Below are 17,210 nucleotides of genomic sequence, written 5' to 3'. Positions count from 1 at the left end.
CCTCGATAAAAAATTTAAAATAAGTAAAAAGTTTTGCCATCTCCTAAATAATTATCCTTTATAAGATACGAGTTTAAAAAAGTAAGGCATCGTTAAAATTTAATAAAGGTACAGTTTCGGAAATATGATAGAATCTAGTGTTAATGAAAAGGACGGAGCCTCAGCACTATACGCTGCTTTTCAGGTTCCACCTTGATATATATATATTTATAACATCAAGTTACGGGACGAATAAGTCGTGCGCCTGATGGTAAGCTACACGCCTGTCCATAACAGTTACAGTGTCACTCAGAGCCTTAAAGTGCAAAGTTCTGAGGGGCACTACCACTTTTATGATGTTTGTACTGTGTTGCGGTTTTGAAGGGCAAGGGTGCTGGTGAAATTACTCTCTCAGAGTGACGGGCGCAGACGCAGTGTCCCTTTGCGATTTAAAGCTCTGGCTCTGCTACTGCCATGAACCGACGTGTTACTTAACACCAGAGGCGCGACTTTCGTCCGATCACTTCGTATCATACAAAAAATCTTTCTATTCAATTCCAAGCCAAAGACGTCGTATTGTGTACTCACAAATCAGCATCTAGCTTGAGATTTATGGCCATATCCGTATTAGATTCCGACTTCTGTTCTGTTTCCAACATGCTTGGTGCAACAGAGAATGTTTTCTCGCGCAATTTATTAAAATTGTTCAATGTTCGTGTCAAGACCATGGTGGTATTGCCATTAGCTAAAACAGATAATGAGGAATCAGGCCAAAAACTCACGGAGCGGTTTTCAACCGCGACACCGCAGGTTTGTGCGATGACGTAGCCGCCGTGGTTGCGGAACGGACTATATAGTATGTTAGTACTTAGTATATTATGTAGTGAAAGGAGCAAGATTAGTTAGTAATAAATGTATAGTCGAGAAGTACACTCGTTTCCATTTCGTTTGCAAGCTTCCCTACTTCCTTCTCACCTTATGGCGACCCAGCCAACGCCCTGCGAGTGTGTTTTACGTACGTTATCATTTTAAAACTAACCATTATGAGGCATTCGGAACTAAACTTTTGTACGGGAAAGCGCAAACTTGGGAGATGAACGCGATTTGTGATCGAGATCATCAATTAAGCCCCAGATATCGCCATGGTACAGTCATATACACAAGATACCTAACCACCTAAGCTGACTTTGTCGACCTTTTGGTTCTGAGCACAAAAATGTGGAGAAAGTTGCAAAACAAACTTAATCATTAACCCGTGAGGCGTAAAATTCTGACTGACTCCCTGGTCATCTCATTTGTGAATAACACTGTAAGAAAGTTTTTAAGCCAATTTGATCTTTAAGGTATAGTTTTTACTTAAATACAGAATACAAAATTCAACCAGCTTTAGCAAGGCCATCGTGGCCAAGCGGTATAAAGATTGCTTTGCAAGTTAAGGCAAGCATGGTTCGAGTCACATTAACAATAAATATCATTTAGCCATGACTATATAATATATTTTTTGTTTTTAACCTCTGGATAGGTGTAAGGAATGTCTAAGTCTTGTCCATACAGAATAATAATTTCTAATTTTTATAATTCCTTTAAGTGCGGCATATTAAAACAAGAAAGAAAACTTTGAAAATAATTAATACTGAATAGATAAATGGGAACCAAACGATCGATCGTATGCAAACTGCAGAGCGATTCCGTCATATGTTAATTTATCCATACCCACCCTACAGTTTATTAATAATATCTACCCACCCACCTTAGGCAATTTCTAGTGAGCAAGTATTATGATTTATCAACAATGTTATCATTAAAATAAATAATGCTTTTAAAGATACAACGTTAAAACAAAATAGTGCTCGTGGAATCGAACCACGAGTATTGTATCTGGCAGTCCATACAACAAGCCGCTCGACCAAATTACTCGGATATTAAATGACGAAACTTAGTACCTATTGGTTTTAAAAATATGTTGATTATCTTCAAGCAACACTCCACTGTATTGCTTATACAATAAAATTGAAATTTCTTTATGTTTTTCTTTGTTCAATACGTAAGATGGCTCTCAGAACAAAAAGGTCAATTTGGGCATGTTAGGGGGTCTCGTATCTCGTGTATATGACTGTACACACCAGTAAGCTAACGCATTTTACATTATTGAAGAATTAAAAAGGAGACTGCCTAAATGATTCTAGGTGCAACAGTAAAGACATTGTTCCGGATATTATTCGCAGACGCCGTAAAACGTCTGTGGTTGCTAACGACGGCTAAGCGGGTGCAGGTGAAAACCGCTCCGTGAGTTCTTACCTATAAGGTAATAAGAAACAAACCTAGGCCGAGGTAATAAGAATAAGAAATAAGCCTAGAATTTAGGAAGTGAGTGCAGCGCGCTTAAAATAAATATATATAAAGTAAGAACAGGCGGAGAAAATTTGACACAAATCCGCCAATGACAAGCGGCCGACTGCGATTTACCGCTCCGGTTTGGCGAAAAATCACAGGTTTGAGTCCAGCCGGATCAGGGATTTTTATTTGTGTTTGTGATCAATGATCGATTAAATGAAAACGATGATCGATCATTATATAAATAGTAACACTCAAGATTTAATTTCAATTGTATGATGCTTTTAATAAGAATGATTTAAAGTCCAAAGGATTAAAGACCGACGTTGAAACAGGAACGACTGAAAATCAGAGTCTGTCTCGCCTCTCGCCATGCACACTTTTTTTTTCATACTAATTTCAAATCACTTGTTGTTTTAAGTGACTCAATTTAATGTATACAAAGTCTTTATTATCTCAAAGTTGACTATATACCCATAAATTATGCCATCAACTTATCTGTGATTGTGATCACAGTATAAACCGACACATGTCACTTACTGTAGCTATCTTAATCTATTTTTAACCGACTTCAAAAAGGGAGGAGGTTTGCAATTCGTCTGTATTTTGTAGTGTATGTTACGCAATTACTCCGACATTTGTGACCTGACTTTTTTCTTCGGTTTTTACTTTTTAACCGGCTTCAAAAAAGGAGGAGGTTCTCATTTCGACTGTATGTCCTTTTTTTGTTTTTGTGTTTTCTCAATTCGACTGTATGTCCTTTTTTTGTTTTTTTGTTTTTTTTGTATGTATGTTACGCGATAACTCCGGTATTTGTGAACCGATTTTCATGATTATTTTTTTGTTGGAAAGGGGGTACTTCCATAGTGGTCCCATTTTATTTTGAAGAAAATCAACCGCCTCAAAGGGTGGCTGTTCACGCATGAAGATTCATTTTTATAAATAGCGCCTGACTTTAATTTAGGAGCAATTACTTTTAGCAATTATTTAGTTGATTTTGCTATTTCTCCAATTCAAGGCGTTTTTCTCTCGATATGCTTTGAGTAATGTCGTAGTGAGAACCTATTTTTATTATCTCCAGTATCAAGTCCTGTATAGTGGCGAACTAGAGGATATTTCAATGAAACTTAGCAAATATATGTAATTCCACGTACTTTTGAGGTCGGTTTTTTTAGTACTCTGTACTGAGTTTATTCAGCTATACTTCGTCGTCGTTTCAAACCATATAGACAAACAGTAAATAAACAAGTCACTGACCCGACCGCGTATATGGCTTCCCGTATACAGTACGTCCCTCAAGGAGAGACGAGTTCTGTACGCTTTTCTAACGGTCTAAACAACTGAAATATCGCACACTGTCCCCTCGAAGTGACGAATTAGATACGCCTTTCCAACTACCACATACATTTAAGCGATTAAAAAACCGTATTTGGTAAGTCCATTAGGCGACGAATAATGTACGGGTTTTCGTAAGAAACTCTCGCAAAAAAGCGTCTCTGATTCGTCACGTCGAGTAATTCTAGAATCAAAAACTCAAAGGTCATACATAGTTCAAACAAGATGTCTCGTATTGCTTTAAGTATACAGTGCAAAACGCAAATAATAAACACGGAAGCTATCTCTCTCAGTCTCACTACCAATAAACACCTACAAAATAGACAACTCTAAGCTCTAATTAGTTGCATGTTTGGTGATATTGGCATGTTTCAAATAGGCCAGAAATAATAATAATTATCAATAACAACTGATTTCACGCGAACGCAGTGTCACATTTCATTTCGATCTTGCATGCATTTTTACGTAATTCGCGGCATAACTTCTAATTAATATCGTTTGTGCTTCAGTTAAAATGGACGATTTACAAGTCTAGTTAGTAAACTTGTGACTGATTTTCAATTATTGAAGTATGAAGGAGCGAATGATGAGAATTTCAAAGTGTCTACTATACACTTATCATCACTTACTTAATTTCTATATTATATTTTAGAATATACTTAATGGATAACATTTAATTTTTGTCTTCGAAAAATTCTTTCAGACTGTAATAGCACTTGTTCGTTTCGTAATAAATTTTCTTGTATTTGATCAAAACTGTTTAAATATATTTCTAAATATTGATAATGATTAATTTTGTAATTGTATTCCTTTTAACTTTAATAAATACATAAAATCTATGTTATAGCAGATATTTTGTTTGAATAATTACCCGAGACGTGACGAATCAGACGCTTTCTTACGAGCGTTTCTTACGAAAAGCCGTACCTACATCCCCTAGTGGACGTACTAAATATGGGTTTTTAAAGGCGTATCTAATTAGTCGCTTCGAGGGGACATACTGAGTACGGTATTTCAGTTGTTTAGCCCCTTAGAAAAGCGTGCCTACCTACCTCGTCTCTCCTTGGGGGACGTACTATATACGGAAAGCCATATACGCGACCCGACTATAGACGGTTTAGCGATGGCCATACTTTACTGCCAACTTCAAATCAATTAATTAATTGAATGAATCGATTCGTTTAATTAAGTAATACTACCGGTTTTCATAACCTACTAAAAGCATATTTCAAAATTTCTGAAATCTTAATTTTAAATCCTCCTTCAAATCCTTACACTTAGATACTCGTTCGATGGCGATTGAAATTTTTGATTTACTAACCGATTACAAAAACATTAATTGAATGAACTGAATATTTTTACTATATGATATGACTATTCATACATCTCTAATTAAAAAGTGACTCTCTTTTCGACTACCATTTTTCAAATACGATTTTACGATGTTATTCAAATGAATATTTTTGGAAAAAGTGATGAGATATCAAGTCAAAATGTTCGAAATAAACGTGAAAGTGTCGCTTATTCGATTTATTGAGTGATTGCTTTAGAAACTTAACCATTTAAAATGAATGATTATTAAAATGAATTGGAACAGACTATACCAACAAATGAACGTCAGGTTTGCGCTTAAAAGTGTCCTGACCAAAAGAGAACCAAATCACAAAAAGAGGAATAATCGCGTGTCAGGGCGCATTTAGTCGACACAAATTTCTTAGCATTCACGCCGCGCGGCTACCGCGCAGCAAACGCGTGCACCTAACTGTCATGGCAAAATTTATAATATTAGTTTCTACGTTTTAACTTAAATGAGCGTCCCTAGTAAATAGAATTCAGATGCGCCATTAATGTATGTACGTGAAAGCGTGGTAACTGGGCCTCACGAAAATTTCGCGTCGTGTAACTGGGTGCTCAGTCTTCGTTTAGCCGACCGACAGCGCGCTTGTCAAGGTAGGTCAATTGTTTATCACTCGTTTTAGTTACTAAGCAATATCCAAAAACCCTCCGCCCTCAGGTAATGTTAAGAGTGACCCCCGATAGTTACCAAGAATGTTAAGTGTAATCAGAGCATCTTCCCATACAGTGGCCGCCAACATCGAGAAGAATAAATCTAGACAACACCGAGAACTTTCTTCCAGTGATCCTTTGTTATTTTGTTCCATCTACAAATGAAAAATAAACGTATTAGTATTTACAGAGTACAAAATACTAAAAATATATAAAGGCGCGTTTATTCGACACGACTTCATCGCGCTCACGCCGTGAGACCACCTGGCTGACGCGCAGCGACCGCGTGCATCTAACTGTCATGGCAAAATACGCTCCAAATTTTTTTTAGTTTTCGACACTACGCGACCGCGCGGTTGTATTATTCTGAGGGATTTAAATGTTGTTGCCTAGTAAATACAATTCAGATTCGCCATTAATGTACGTGAAAGCGCGAAAACTCGAAATTAAATCCGAAAAAAATAGTTACATTTTCTAATAAAGAATTAAACTGTGATGTTTTGACTGCTTCAATGCCTATCCTATAAGTATGGAAACCTAGTTGAAATAATGTCGAAAGTCCCGTTTTTCCAGGAGTGAGGTGCTGCGAGCTTAAGCGACGTTAAGCGCAGGCCACATCGCGAACGAAGCTAGCTTTTTTATGATACCAAGTGACGGGACGAACAAGTAAAACAACAAGTCGCTTACCTCGTGGTAAGCGACACGCCTGTCCATAACAGTTGCAGTGCCACTCAGAGCTTTAAATCGCAAAGATCTGAGGGGCAATGTCACCGTGCCCGTCACCCTGAGACCAGTGTTGGGCGTTAATCAATTAAATTTCAAATTCAATCAGATTAAAAAATCAATTCAATTGAAATCAATTTTGGTTTGGGGGGCCGGTTGGGTGGCCGGTTTGGGGGGCCGGTTGGAGGACCGGTTGGGGACGCCGGTTGGAACGCCTTTGCGCGGTTGGGGGGGGGGGAATTACTTTGGTAAACCGCATTGAAATCATCCTTCCGCGCAAAGGCGTTCACGATTCTTCCGCTTTGCTTTGCGGAGAGACTTGCGCGCATTTTGATTTGGTTGTAGTGGGCGCGTGGACGTTGCTGCTCTGTGATTGGCCAGTGGTACTGTCTTCCGCAAACGTTTCCTGTTGCTTGCGTGGAAATAACAAGCTTGCTAGATATCAAACTCACGCAACGCAAAGAAATCCAACGCAAAGTAAGCGAGCGACTCGTGGACAGTCCTACCTGCGCGTACGCGACAGATTTTTGCGTATGCGCGAAGCCAGACACGCAATCAAGCGAAAAACGCAAGTCAAACACTCGTGAATCAGTGCGTTGAAATCATTAGCGTTGCCACGACGCAACGCACCGGCAACGCCGGCGTGGCATCGCTCTTATAAAGAAACGTGTTCTAAATTGCAAAGGAAGTCAATATCAAAATGAATTGCAACGCTAACTTCAGTCTGTCGAGTGGAGACCCTTTGTGACTCCGACGACGGCATGTAGATTTCTTTTAGGTCACTTTGCATCATGAAAACTATAATAATATATGTAAAAAAAAAGTTAAAAAATTGTTAAAAAATTTAACTGTAACAAAATAAAAAACATTGTAAACATTGTAAAAAAAATAACAATAGGAATAAATAGGACGTCATAAAATGACACATAAATTGTCTTATAAGTGTCCTTTCAACAAAATAATTACATTCTGTCGATGATTTGTGTATCGATGCTCTTTGGTTAAAGAAAAGACTTGGCTGAATTATGTTATTATAAACCTTAAAGAATTTAAAAATCAACAACATCAAACGATTCTCCCCTTCTTAGAGTATGGAAAAAAAACGAATTCTCCCTCTATTCTTTTTTTTTATTCTCCCTCTACGTCCCTCTACGATCAAATGCAAACGCTTGCTTTTTTTTATTAAAGTAGTCTGGTTATTGTGTTTTTTTCCATCCTCTAAGGGTGAACTCAGGCTGAGTTTTAGTTTTTTTAACCTCGTATGAAATTATGTCTTGATTCAGAAATTAGGAAAAGCGCTAAACGCCAGTAACTGTAATGAATACAGTTCTGTGACCGAAATTTTTTAAAGTATTTTTCTAGACACCTCGTGGTCATACAGTATATATGGCGCAGCGCTGTACCTATTGAACTATCATTTAACTTTGATTTCTGGAATAAAAATCAATAGATAAATTGTACCACAAAAAGTTAGTACATGGGTTTAGGATTATCGTTGACAACAACACAGTTTTTTGATATAAAACCTTCGAGGATGAAAAAAAACAAATTGTTACATACTGGCCGAAAATAATTTGTAAACTGAAGAAAATATTCACTTCACTATTGACGTTTTGCCAAGTAAATAAAATAAAATTCTAAAATTAGGAATTAATTTTATATAATAAGCTTTATGTATCTTAATAATGTATAGCAAAAAGAAAAAGATAAAGCGCCACGATGTGATCTACGACAACATCTCCAGGGATGCGATACCCAAAAGGGGTTACTACTCGGAATTGGTTTCTGAAATTACTAAGGATGATCCTACAAAAGACTTATGTGCTAAAAAGCGAATGAAACTAATATTACAGGTAAATACGTCGTTAAAGCTGCGAAACAATATTTTAATTTTTAAGACAACAAAAAACTTAACTACTAACCCAAGGCTGATTACACTCGGCGCCATAACAACAGTTGTAGTTGTTATGTCGCCCTTGCATTTGTTTACAATTGTCTACTAATGGACGATTTCAATTACGTGGAGCGCACTATAAGATCTTAATTTTTGGAAAAAAATAAAAGTCACAAGATGCCAGGTCGGGACTATACGCGGGATGCCTCATAAGGTCAACATTGTTCACCTTCAAAAATTCATTTGTCTGTCTGGCCGTGTGAGAACTGGCATTGTCGTAGTGCAAGATGATACGGCGTTTACGGTTATTTTTACGGAGTTTGTCAATAACTTCCGGCAAACAAATGGTAGTGTCCCAATCACTATTCACGGTACAACGATTCTCCAAAGCAACAGTAGCCACGTGGCCAGTTTTATTGAAAAAAGAAGCAATTATCCGCTTAGAGGCACTTTGCACGCGTGCCACTTTGATTGGTTTCGGCTCATCTCGAAAGACCCATACGCTTGATTGCTGCTTTGTTTTGGGATCGTAACCATAAATCCATGTTTCGTCACCTGCTACTAAGTCCCGCACCAAATTTGACGCTCCTTTATTGAATCTGGTAAGCATTGCATTGCTCCAAGTGACGCGATCCGTTTTTTTGAGCCTCAGTCAAATTTGTATGGGATCCACCGAGAGCACAGCTTTTACACCCAAATGTTTGTAGTATTTGATTGTATTTGACTCATGCCTATGCCTAAAGACCGAATCTCATGGTATGTCACATGCCTGTCTGTTTTGATCACACGGCGCACATATCCGTGCCGATAAGGGACCACCTTGTGCTACTTGGTCCGGACTTATCATCCAATCTCAACTTTGGGCGACACATCGAGTGCTTGGCAAAAACTGCTGCCAGAAAACTAGGCATACATTACAAGGTCAGGCGGTACTTCGCACCTGAACAGCTTTTAAATCTGTATAAAGCACAAGTTCGATCCGGTATGGAGTACTGCTGCCACCTTTGGGACGGCTCTGCCCATTACCAGTTAGCTGCCTTGGACTCGGTGGAGCGAAAAGCAAAGAGACTTACTAACAATAATTCTCTTGTGGAGTCCAAGCTTTTCCCGAAAAGTACAATTTGGGGCTGTTCAAGGCTAGAGTGAATAGGCATTTTTGAGGCAAACGCGTCCCATTGTCGGCCACATCGTCGCTTAACATCAGGTTTGATTGTGGCCAAGCGTATGCCTATTATATATATATAAAAAAACAGCATCGGTATTTTTGTTGACCACAGCAGTGGACGGGCGACTATCACAAAATTCGTCACTGAGATTCACACGACTGCGTTTTAATTCTGCAAACCAGCTGTAAATAATTGTCTTGCATGGTGCTTTATCACCAAAAGCAGTTTTGAAGCCGAGAGAAGCTCCGCTGAGCTGTTAAATTACACTTCAAGTCGTAGAAAATCGTATTACGAAAATTTTCACGTGTTAGAATGTTGACAACCAATTTCTAAAATAACGCCACAATGTAAAAACAAGTGACAGTCAGATGAAACAAACTGTATTCTACAGCCAAAGAGTTCCATTTTCAAATGTTGTAATTACTTTTTAAGTATTGTTTGATGTAAGTGGCCAGTTCCGGAAACTTGTAGCGCCATTTGTAATCAGTCTTAGAACGTTCATTGATCAATAACTGCGCCTGTGGCCGAACTGTTACCATACTGGCCTTCCACGCAAAAGTTCCAGGTTCGATTGCCGGGCGGGGATTAATATTTGTATGGTCTACATTTATTTCTCTCGTGAGTTTGAGTGTAATTTGTGGCACAGCCGCCGCTGGGCCATGATTGTGGTCGTCCATTTTGAATTACACATTTTCATACAAGCACCGCGGCGGCGGCGGCGGCGTTACTTGATACCGGGGCGGCAGTGGCGAGTGCTGCCGCAATTCTCTACTACGGGCACCTTCAAGTTAGGCGCTAATAAAAGCGTCGCAGTGGCACCACGGTGGTGCTGTGCAGCCACGCTTCTACTACTTTTTACAGTATTTAGAAGCGCAGTTGCAGCGCCGCTGTCGTGACACGCACGCACCATTTTTGCAGTCACAATTAGTGAACTAAAAATTACTGAAGTGTCACTGACGCGCGGCTGCCGCGCCACCGTCGCTCAACTGCAGCGCTTCTTCAAGCGTCTAATTTGAAGTCTTAATGTACAATTTTAGTTGGTTTAGTTAGGCAATTTAAAGCTCTAAGCGGCACTGCAACTGTTACGGACAGGCGTGTCGCTTACCACCAGGCGCAAGAATTGTTCGTCCCGTCACTTGATATTATAAAAAAAACTTGCATCAATCTTATCACACTTTTCATTTATTCATAATATGTTTGCCTGTTGTGATACGTGCGCCGGAGTCAGTCTTGCTCCACATTACCACTCACATTCGTTCTACAACTTTGTAGAATTGTGTTTTCATAAAAATTGTGTGTTTGAGATCGCGGTTTATATTTATGTGCTTCTTTTAGGCCAAAACGGAGAAATTAGCGCCCACCCTTATATCGCTGCCGAAACCTCATAAACCAAAGTTACTTCTTCCACCCGGGCGTTGGACTACATATAAAGAAGATGACAGTGTTGTAAGCATTTTATATAATTAAACATTTTTGCAGTAGCTGGTTATAATTAACGTAACACTATGGTAGCATTTACTAAATATTGAAAGTAGTTTTTTTCTTGCATCTTGGATTCATATACATGTAATGTGCTTTTATTGCACCTTATGTTTATTATTATTTTTAAGCTTATCCTGTCAACCCATTGAGTGTAAAACCAGAAATAGAAACGAAATGTCATTTAATTTGTTTGAAAATTATTCTGCCAAATCATTACTGTGACAACTGCGCTCCGATTGGCCAGCCCGAATTCGCAATCGACAGGTGTCGTCAATTGTTTCCCTTCAAATCGACCAGATTTACTTGAGGTTTGCTATAATGGACAATATATACAAAATTACATATTTAATATTTAATTACCGATGAAATGTGATTCCGTTTGTTTTGTAATTAGATGTCTTGCTGTTTTTCCCCACACCACCGAAATGGAATGTCCCCCATTGTTAGAGATATTATCTTTATTACAATAAATACAGAATATTTTTGTAGTATACGGTGACGTACACAGGTCAGTTGTTGGCGCTTTACTATTTCAGTTTTCTAATTTGTGATTTCAGCGCAAACGAGAGTTGATATCTAAAATGATATAAGGCCTAATTGCATGATGAGTTGCCAGGGATGGATGGTCCTTATTTCGTCTCTATTTCTGGTTATATACTCGATGTGTGGTTGACGAGGTCGCCTGAAGGAAATTGCTTTCTAGCTATAAGACTGTAATACTATACACTATGTATAAAGAGAAGCCATGGTAGCCTTATGGTTTGACCTACCGCCTTTCAAGCAAAGGGCGTGAGTTCGAATCCGGAATTTGTGCCAAGTTTAATTTGAAAATGTATGATTTCGATGAAGGAAAACATCGTGTTGAAACCTACACTTGAAGAAGGTTCACAACCCTCGGAAAACGTGTAAAGTCCCCAACTCGCATTGGGCCAGCGTGGCAGACTATGACCTAAACCTTCGCCTGAGAAGAGACCCGTGCCCAAGAGTGGGACGTACGTTGATGATGAATAAGACCCCTTGTTGTACTCTGTTGTTGTGTGTGTATGTTCTTATATGCATTAATGAGTATTTGTTATTGTATACACATCAAAAGTGTCTAGTGATCAAGGTAGTTAAATAAAAATACATAGATTTATTAAATTATTTGTTTATTTACTTTTTTTAATTATGAGACTGACCAAAAAAGCTATTGATGTTAAAAATATTTAATGTTTATTAAAAAAAACTGATTTTCTGTATTTGGCAACAACATCTTTGATCCCTAGACACTTTAGATGTGTATATTTCATACCCTCAAGCGTCCAGTTATACGAGGAGAGAGTTTTCGCTCGGCCGCCGCGCGGTGACCGCCCAGTTACCACGCCTTCTTGTACATTAATGACGAATCTGAATTCTATTTACTAGCCAACAACATTGAAATTCCTCTGAATAATGGCCACCGCGCGAGCCGCCGCGTAGACCAATTTGAAGCCATGCTCGCCCGCGTGCCCGAGACGCTCATTTAAGTCAAAACGTAAAACCTAAATAAATAGAGCGTATTTTGCCATGACAGTTAGACGCACGCGGTCGCGCGGCGGCCGCGCGGGGTGAGCGCTATGTAATTTGTGTCGAATAAATGCGCCCTAAAGCCACTTGTGATCAAACGTCAAAAGTGCTTTGTAACATGAAAGTCGAATAATCTCAGTACAGAGTACTAAAAAAACCGACCTCAAAAGCACGTGGAATTACGTCTATTTGCTAAGTTTCATTGAAATATCCCCTAGTTCGCCACTATACAGGACTTGATACTGGAGATAATAAAAATAGGTTCTCACTACCACACTACTCAAAGTATATCGAGAGAAAAACGCCTTGAATTGGAGAAATAGCAAAATCAACTAAATTATTGCTAAAAGTAATTGCTCCTAAATTAAAGTTAGGCGCTATTTATAAAAATGAATCTTCATGCGTAAACAGCCACCCTTTGAGGTGGATGATTTTCTTCAAAATGAAATGGGACCACTCTGAAAGTACCCCCTTTCCAACAAAAAAAGAATCATGAAAATCGGTTCACAAATATCGGAGTTATCGCGTAACATACATACAAAAAAAAAGAACATACAGTCGAATTGAGAACCTCCTCCTTTTTTGAAGTCGGTTAAAAAATAATACGAACTATATGAAACACATTATGTTCATCGTCGCCTTAGAGTGCAAACCTCGCATACATGCGTTTTCACATAACTCGTTTTGACTGATTTTTGTTGAAGAAAAAATTATAAAGTTCCTGCTCAAATATATTATTAAATTAATATAGTATCTGAAAGAGTTATAATTTAACTAATACAAATGCTAACTACAAACATTATTGCGTTTACTACATTTGACACCACATTTTTATCTTCGTCCTGAAAAGGACATAGAAATTACGTACGATGTATTATTTACTCAAATCTCCGATTTCTAACATGACTATTTGTGATATTTTTGTAACTTTTATTTTTACAACCATGGAAAAAAGGCCCGAGGTTTTTATTTTGAGGCATTATAGTCAAGTTAGCCTGCATGCAATCATAAGTACTATTTACGTGCTAGTGTGATGAAAAATGTGAAAAACATTGTATGTGTAATGGGCGGTACGGGAATTATGAACCTCGACTCCGAAAGCCCCCAGGCTTCGACTTCGGGCTTCTCATAGTCTCGTTCGTAATTTTTTATTTACCGCATTTAATAAACAATGTACTATTACGCATAAAAAAATTATTCAACCAATTTCGTTCGTAGAATCTTTAAACCTCTATTCTGAAAAGTTGTAATTTTGCATATTTTTAAGCTATATCATTGCGTTACAGCAATTCCCGTTTGAGGCATTTGTGCCAAAGCTTCAGTTCTTGGCAGTGGTACTGCCTAAGGAGCTGCCGCGACTGGTCAAGATCGAGAGACTACGCAGGAAATTCCTTGCTGCCAACTTGAAGGTAATGGATACAAGGTCCTTTTATGTACAGCTCCCAAAACATTGTGCTGAACAATTATTCACACCTTAACGTGTTGCTGTTGGCCGCTCAGATGTCCTGTGGCAATTGTAAATGTTATTGATTGTATAATACATTTTGTTAGTATATTTTTAAATTAGTTTCCCTTCTTTATATACATTTTCTTTCTTCTTCCTTCACATCATTCCTCACACACTTTGTACAAATTTTTTAATCAATGTAGATGCATCCCACCACATACAAGTGATAAAAAACCACTGACCATTTTAAAGGAGCATACTGTACAATGGAAAAAAAAAATACTTGTTCGGTTTTTTTCATATAGTTAGATAAGTTATGACATCTCAAAGTTTTCCGGAAAATTGTGAACAATATTGATACCCGATGATTAGCAGACGCCGTTGCTATAACAACAAGAACTGTGTAGGGGCAGTGGTCGGAGTCAGCGCGCGAGTTCATGTATTTGACAGACAACAAAGTATTAAACTAACGAGCGGTGCGTTAGCGCAGGTCTGTTGTCGCGCGGCGCGACGTGCTGTCGCCTAGCCGCTCACGCGATTCATGCGTCTCTGGAAGCGTACCACACCTAGAGGTGCCGGTGATGATTTTATACCGATTTATCGGATATCGAAGTTATAACAGGTAAAAGAACTAATACTAATTGCTATTTCGGTAACTACTCTAGCAAACCATAAAGTTTTTAATGCCTGGGTCTGTCATTTAAAAAAAATAAACAACTTCAAAAATACGTCACGACAATCGTGTGTGTTATTTATTGTTTGGGCTGGTGATGTCGGTGTTTATTTATTGAAAACATACTGTAAGTTGCGTTTTTTAAGTTTACCCTTTTACCCTGAATATAAATGTTTATAAACTATACTTTAAGGAGTAATTTCATGGTAAACGTTAGAACCACTCAAACGGAATATTATCATATTTACCCAAGTATACCAAAAATTTCATTATTGCTTTTTAAATGCAGGATTTGCGGTGTATTACTGCATTTTATTTCAGATGTTTTTGTTGTAGTACGGAGGGTATTTATTTAGCAATGCAGAATAATAATTTTTATTTATAAAAACTTGTATTTAAACTTAATCCTTTTCTAATTTGCGAAACCAAATAGCCGCCATTTTGCGGTAGGATGAGCGCATCGCGTGAGCGCCTAGGCGTCTAGACAACTCGGCGTCGATCGCTCAATTAAATTTACTATTTTGAGTTAACCACGCGTTAGAAATTATTGGGAAATATTAACATCAAAAAAATGGGAACTTTTTTTGTTTTATTTCACTAATGTGTTCAGGGAAAAAAAATGGCCAGTGATTTTTTTATCACCCTGTATAACATTTTGTAGCAGTAGAACTCTTTGTGAAGGAGTTCATCCAGGGAAGTATCGTACTTTATCTACCTTATCTACATATTTCTACCGCCAAGCAGCACCCTACTGCGTTCCGGTTTTGAAGGGTAAGGCGCCACGCAAACGTGTGTCTTGTGTTGGATACAAGCAAGCGGCAACTAGAAACGAATATTCTATTCTCAAACAATTGATATGGAATCGACACAGTCGCCTGTTTCGGCAACCGGACATAGTCGCCGGTGGCAGCAGTCGGACACTGTCGTCGGCTGCTACAACCGCAATTTGTATGAAATAGAATATTTGTTTCTAGTGGCCGGTTGCTTGTATCCAACGCAAGATACAGGTTTACTCGGCGCCTAAGGGTGCTGCTGAAATTACAGACATATGGGACGTCTCAACTTATGTCACAGTGTAACAGGCGCAGTGGCAGTGCCCAGATCTTTGCGATTTAAAGCTCTTGAGTGACTCCGCAACTGCAATGGACTGACGTGTCGCTTGCCACCATGCCCACGACTTGTTCATCACTTGTTATCATAAAGAAAAAACTGAACTATTTTCCTGGATTTCTTTCAGAAAATGCTCCGGCAGGTGGGAGTCCAGCCATACTGGCTGCTGCCCCCTTCGGAGTATGAACTGACTGACCAGCAATACTACGGACTTTACAGCACGTTCCCTAAACTGCCACTCGAAGTCTTTGATAACACTGATTTCGATTGTCGGTAAGTTTTTACTTACTTGATTTTATTTAAAAGGCAGGATTATTGCCTGTAGGTGACTTGTAATATCATCACTAAAATATATAGACTTATTTTTAAAATACTAACAATGTCTCACGACTATATATTACTAGCATCATAAACAACAATAATTCATCAAATTTTATTTTCTATCAAAAATAAAAATATTACTTTCTCAAACAAGCTCGGAAATTTTTGTATTACTTTCAAAAAACGAACACGGAAAGTTTGTCACTTACGGACATCCATTACTGTCCTCTTCTCTATACTTTTAAATCTACCTACTAACTGAACTATGGACTATGTAAACAGTCGAAAAAAAAAACTCATACAGCCAACTGCCCAATGTTCATAACTGCGTACCGCTTACTTTAAAAAAAAGAAAATGGCGGTAACATTTAGACCTAAAGTGTTTTGGTAATCTTTTGTTTTTTTGTATTTTGGTCGCAAAAATGAGCGCTAGTGAGAAGAGCAATAACGAAAATACAGTAATAGATATTCAAACACATCATCCGAAATTCAGCAGACTATACTATCAACGTGTCTGGAAAATAATAACATTTTCTTTTAGTAATAAATTTTAATGCTAGTTAATATTTTTTTTAGTTTTTCTATTATACATCTTCCTCTCTTTAGTTTTTAATTATTTCGTCGCATTGTTTGACAAAAAATTCTATACTTGCCTCGGCGGTAACGGGCATTGCTTGTCAGGCCTCCCTGGCGTTCGCCCTTGTAACTTATACTCGTCCAGCATTCCCTTACTTCTCGGCCTCTGCAATAATGTACTATTAAATGGATCGCTTTAAACAGTGATAACTCTGTGTGTAGTACAGACACGATAGGAGCCAAAAAGAAGAGAGAGAAGTCCCAAGCGCAGGCCACACCGCGAACGAAGCTAGCTAACTTACATGCAACCAACTATGCCTGCTAAGCTAACTTCACTAGCATAGCTGACATAGTTGCATGCAAAACTAAGCTAAGAAAATACGTAGTAAGTAGTGACTATGAATACGCGAGAGGATGAAGGACGGCAGAAGGGCGTCTTATTTTACATAGTTAGCGAGATCGTTGGGTTAGTTAGCGGATAATGTAGTTCACGGTGTGTACCGAAACTTGAAACTGAATATCGTAACCTTAGAATAATAACGCATAGAAACCTAACCCGCACACGCTAAGTGAGGCAAATTGAAGCGCGCCAAAAGGGCCTACACGAGCGGGCGGGCC

At 38.4% G+C, this 17,210-nt stretch overlaps 2 protein-coding genes across 5 annotated transcripts in view; one reads left to right on the top strand and one right to left on the bottom strand.

The window, feature by feature from the left end:
- LOC113240588 (dynein regulatory complex protein 9-like) overlaps positions 1–7,154 on the bottom strand; it is a 260,286-nt gene extending 253,132 nt beyond the window's left edge. For all 4 annotated transcript variants that reach the window (XM_026477926.1, XM_026477924.1, XM_026477925.1 and 1 more), the window contains exons 1-3: positions 7,097–7,154; positions 5,693–5,810; positions 568–724 (exon numbers count right to left, since the gene is read on the bottom strand). In XM_026477926.1, the coding sequence (XP_026333711.1) occupies positions 568–724; positions 5,693–5,810; positions 7,097–7,141 (320 nt within the window). In that variant the 5' untranslated portion in view covers positions 7,142–7,154. The remainder of the gene's footprint in view (positions 1–567; positions 725–5,692; positions 5,811–7,096) is intronic.
- A 909-nt stretch (positions 7,155–8,063) lies between these two features.
- LOC113240579 (dynein heavy chain 1, axonemal-like) lies at positions 8,064–16,917 on the top strand. The gene is made up of 5 exons (XM_026477914.1): positions 8,064–8,231; positions 10,774–10,884; positions 13,752–13,874; positions 15,823–15,968; positions 16,815–16,917. Exons 1-5 carry the CDS (start codon positions 8,064–8,066, stop codon positions 16,915–16,917), a joined length of 651 nt encoding a protein of 216 aa, XP_026333699.1.
- Positions 16,918–17,210: the final 293 nt, after the last annotated feature.

The sequence above is a fragment of the Hyposmocoma kahamanoa genome, unplaced genomic scaffold (genome assembly GCF_003589595.1).
Source record: "Hyposmocoma kahamanoa isolate Upper Pololo Valley unplaced genomic scaffold, ASM358959v1 157, whole genome shotgun sequence".
NCBI classification, from domain to species: Eukaryota; Metazoa; Arthropoda; class Insecta; order Lepidoptera; family Cosmopterigidae; genus Hyposmocoma; species Hyposmocoma kahamanoa.
This window is presented reverse-complemented; position numbering and strand designations above follow the sequence as displayed.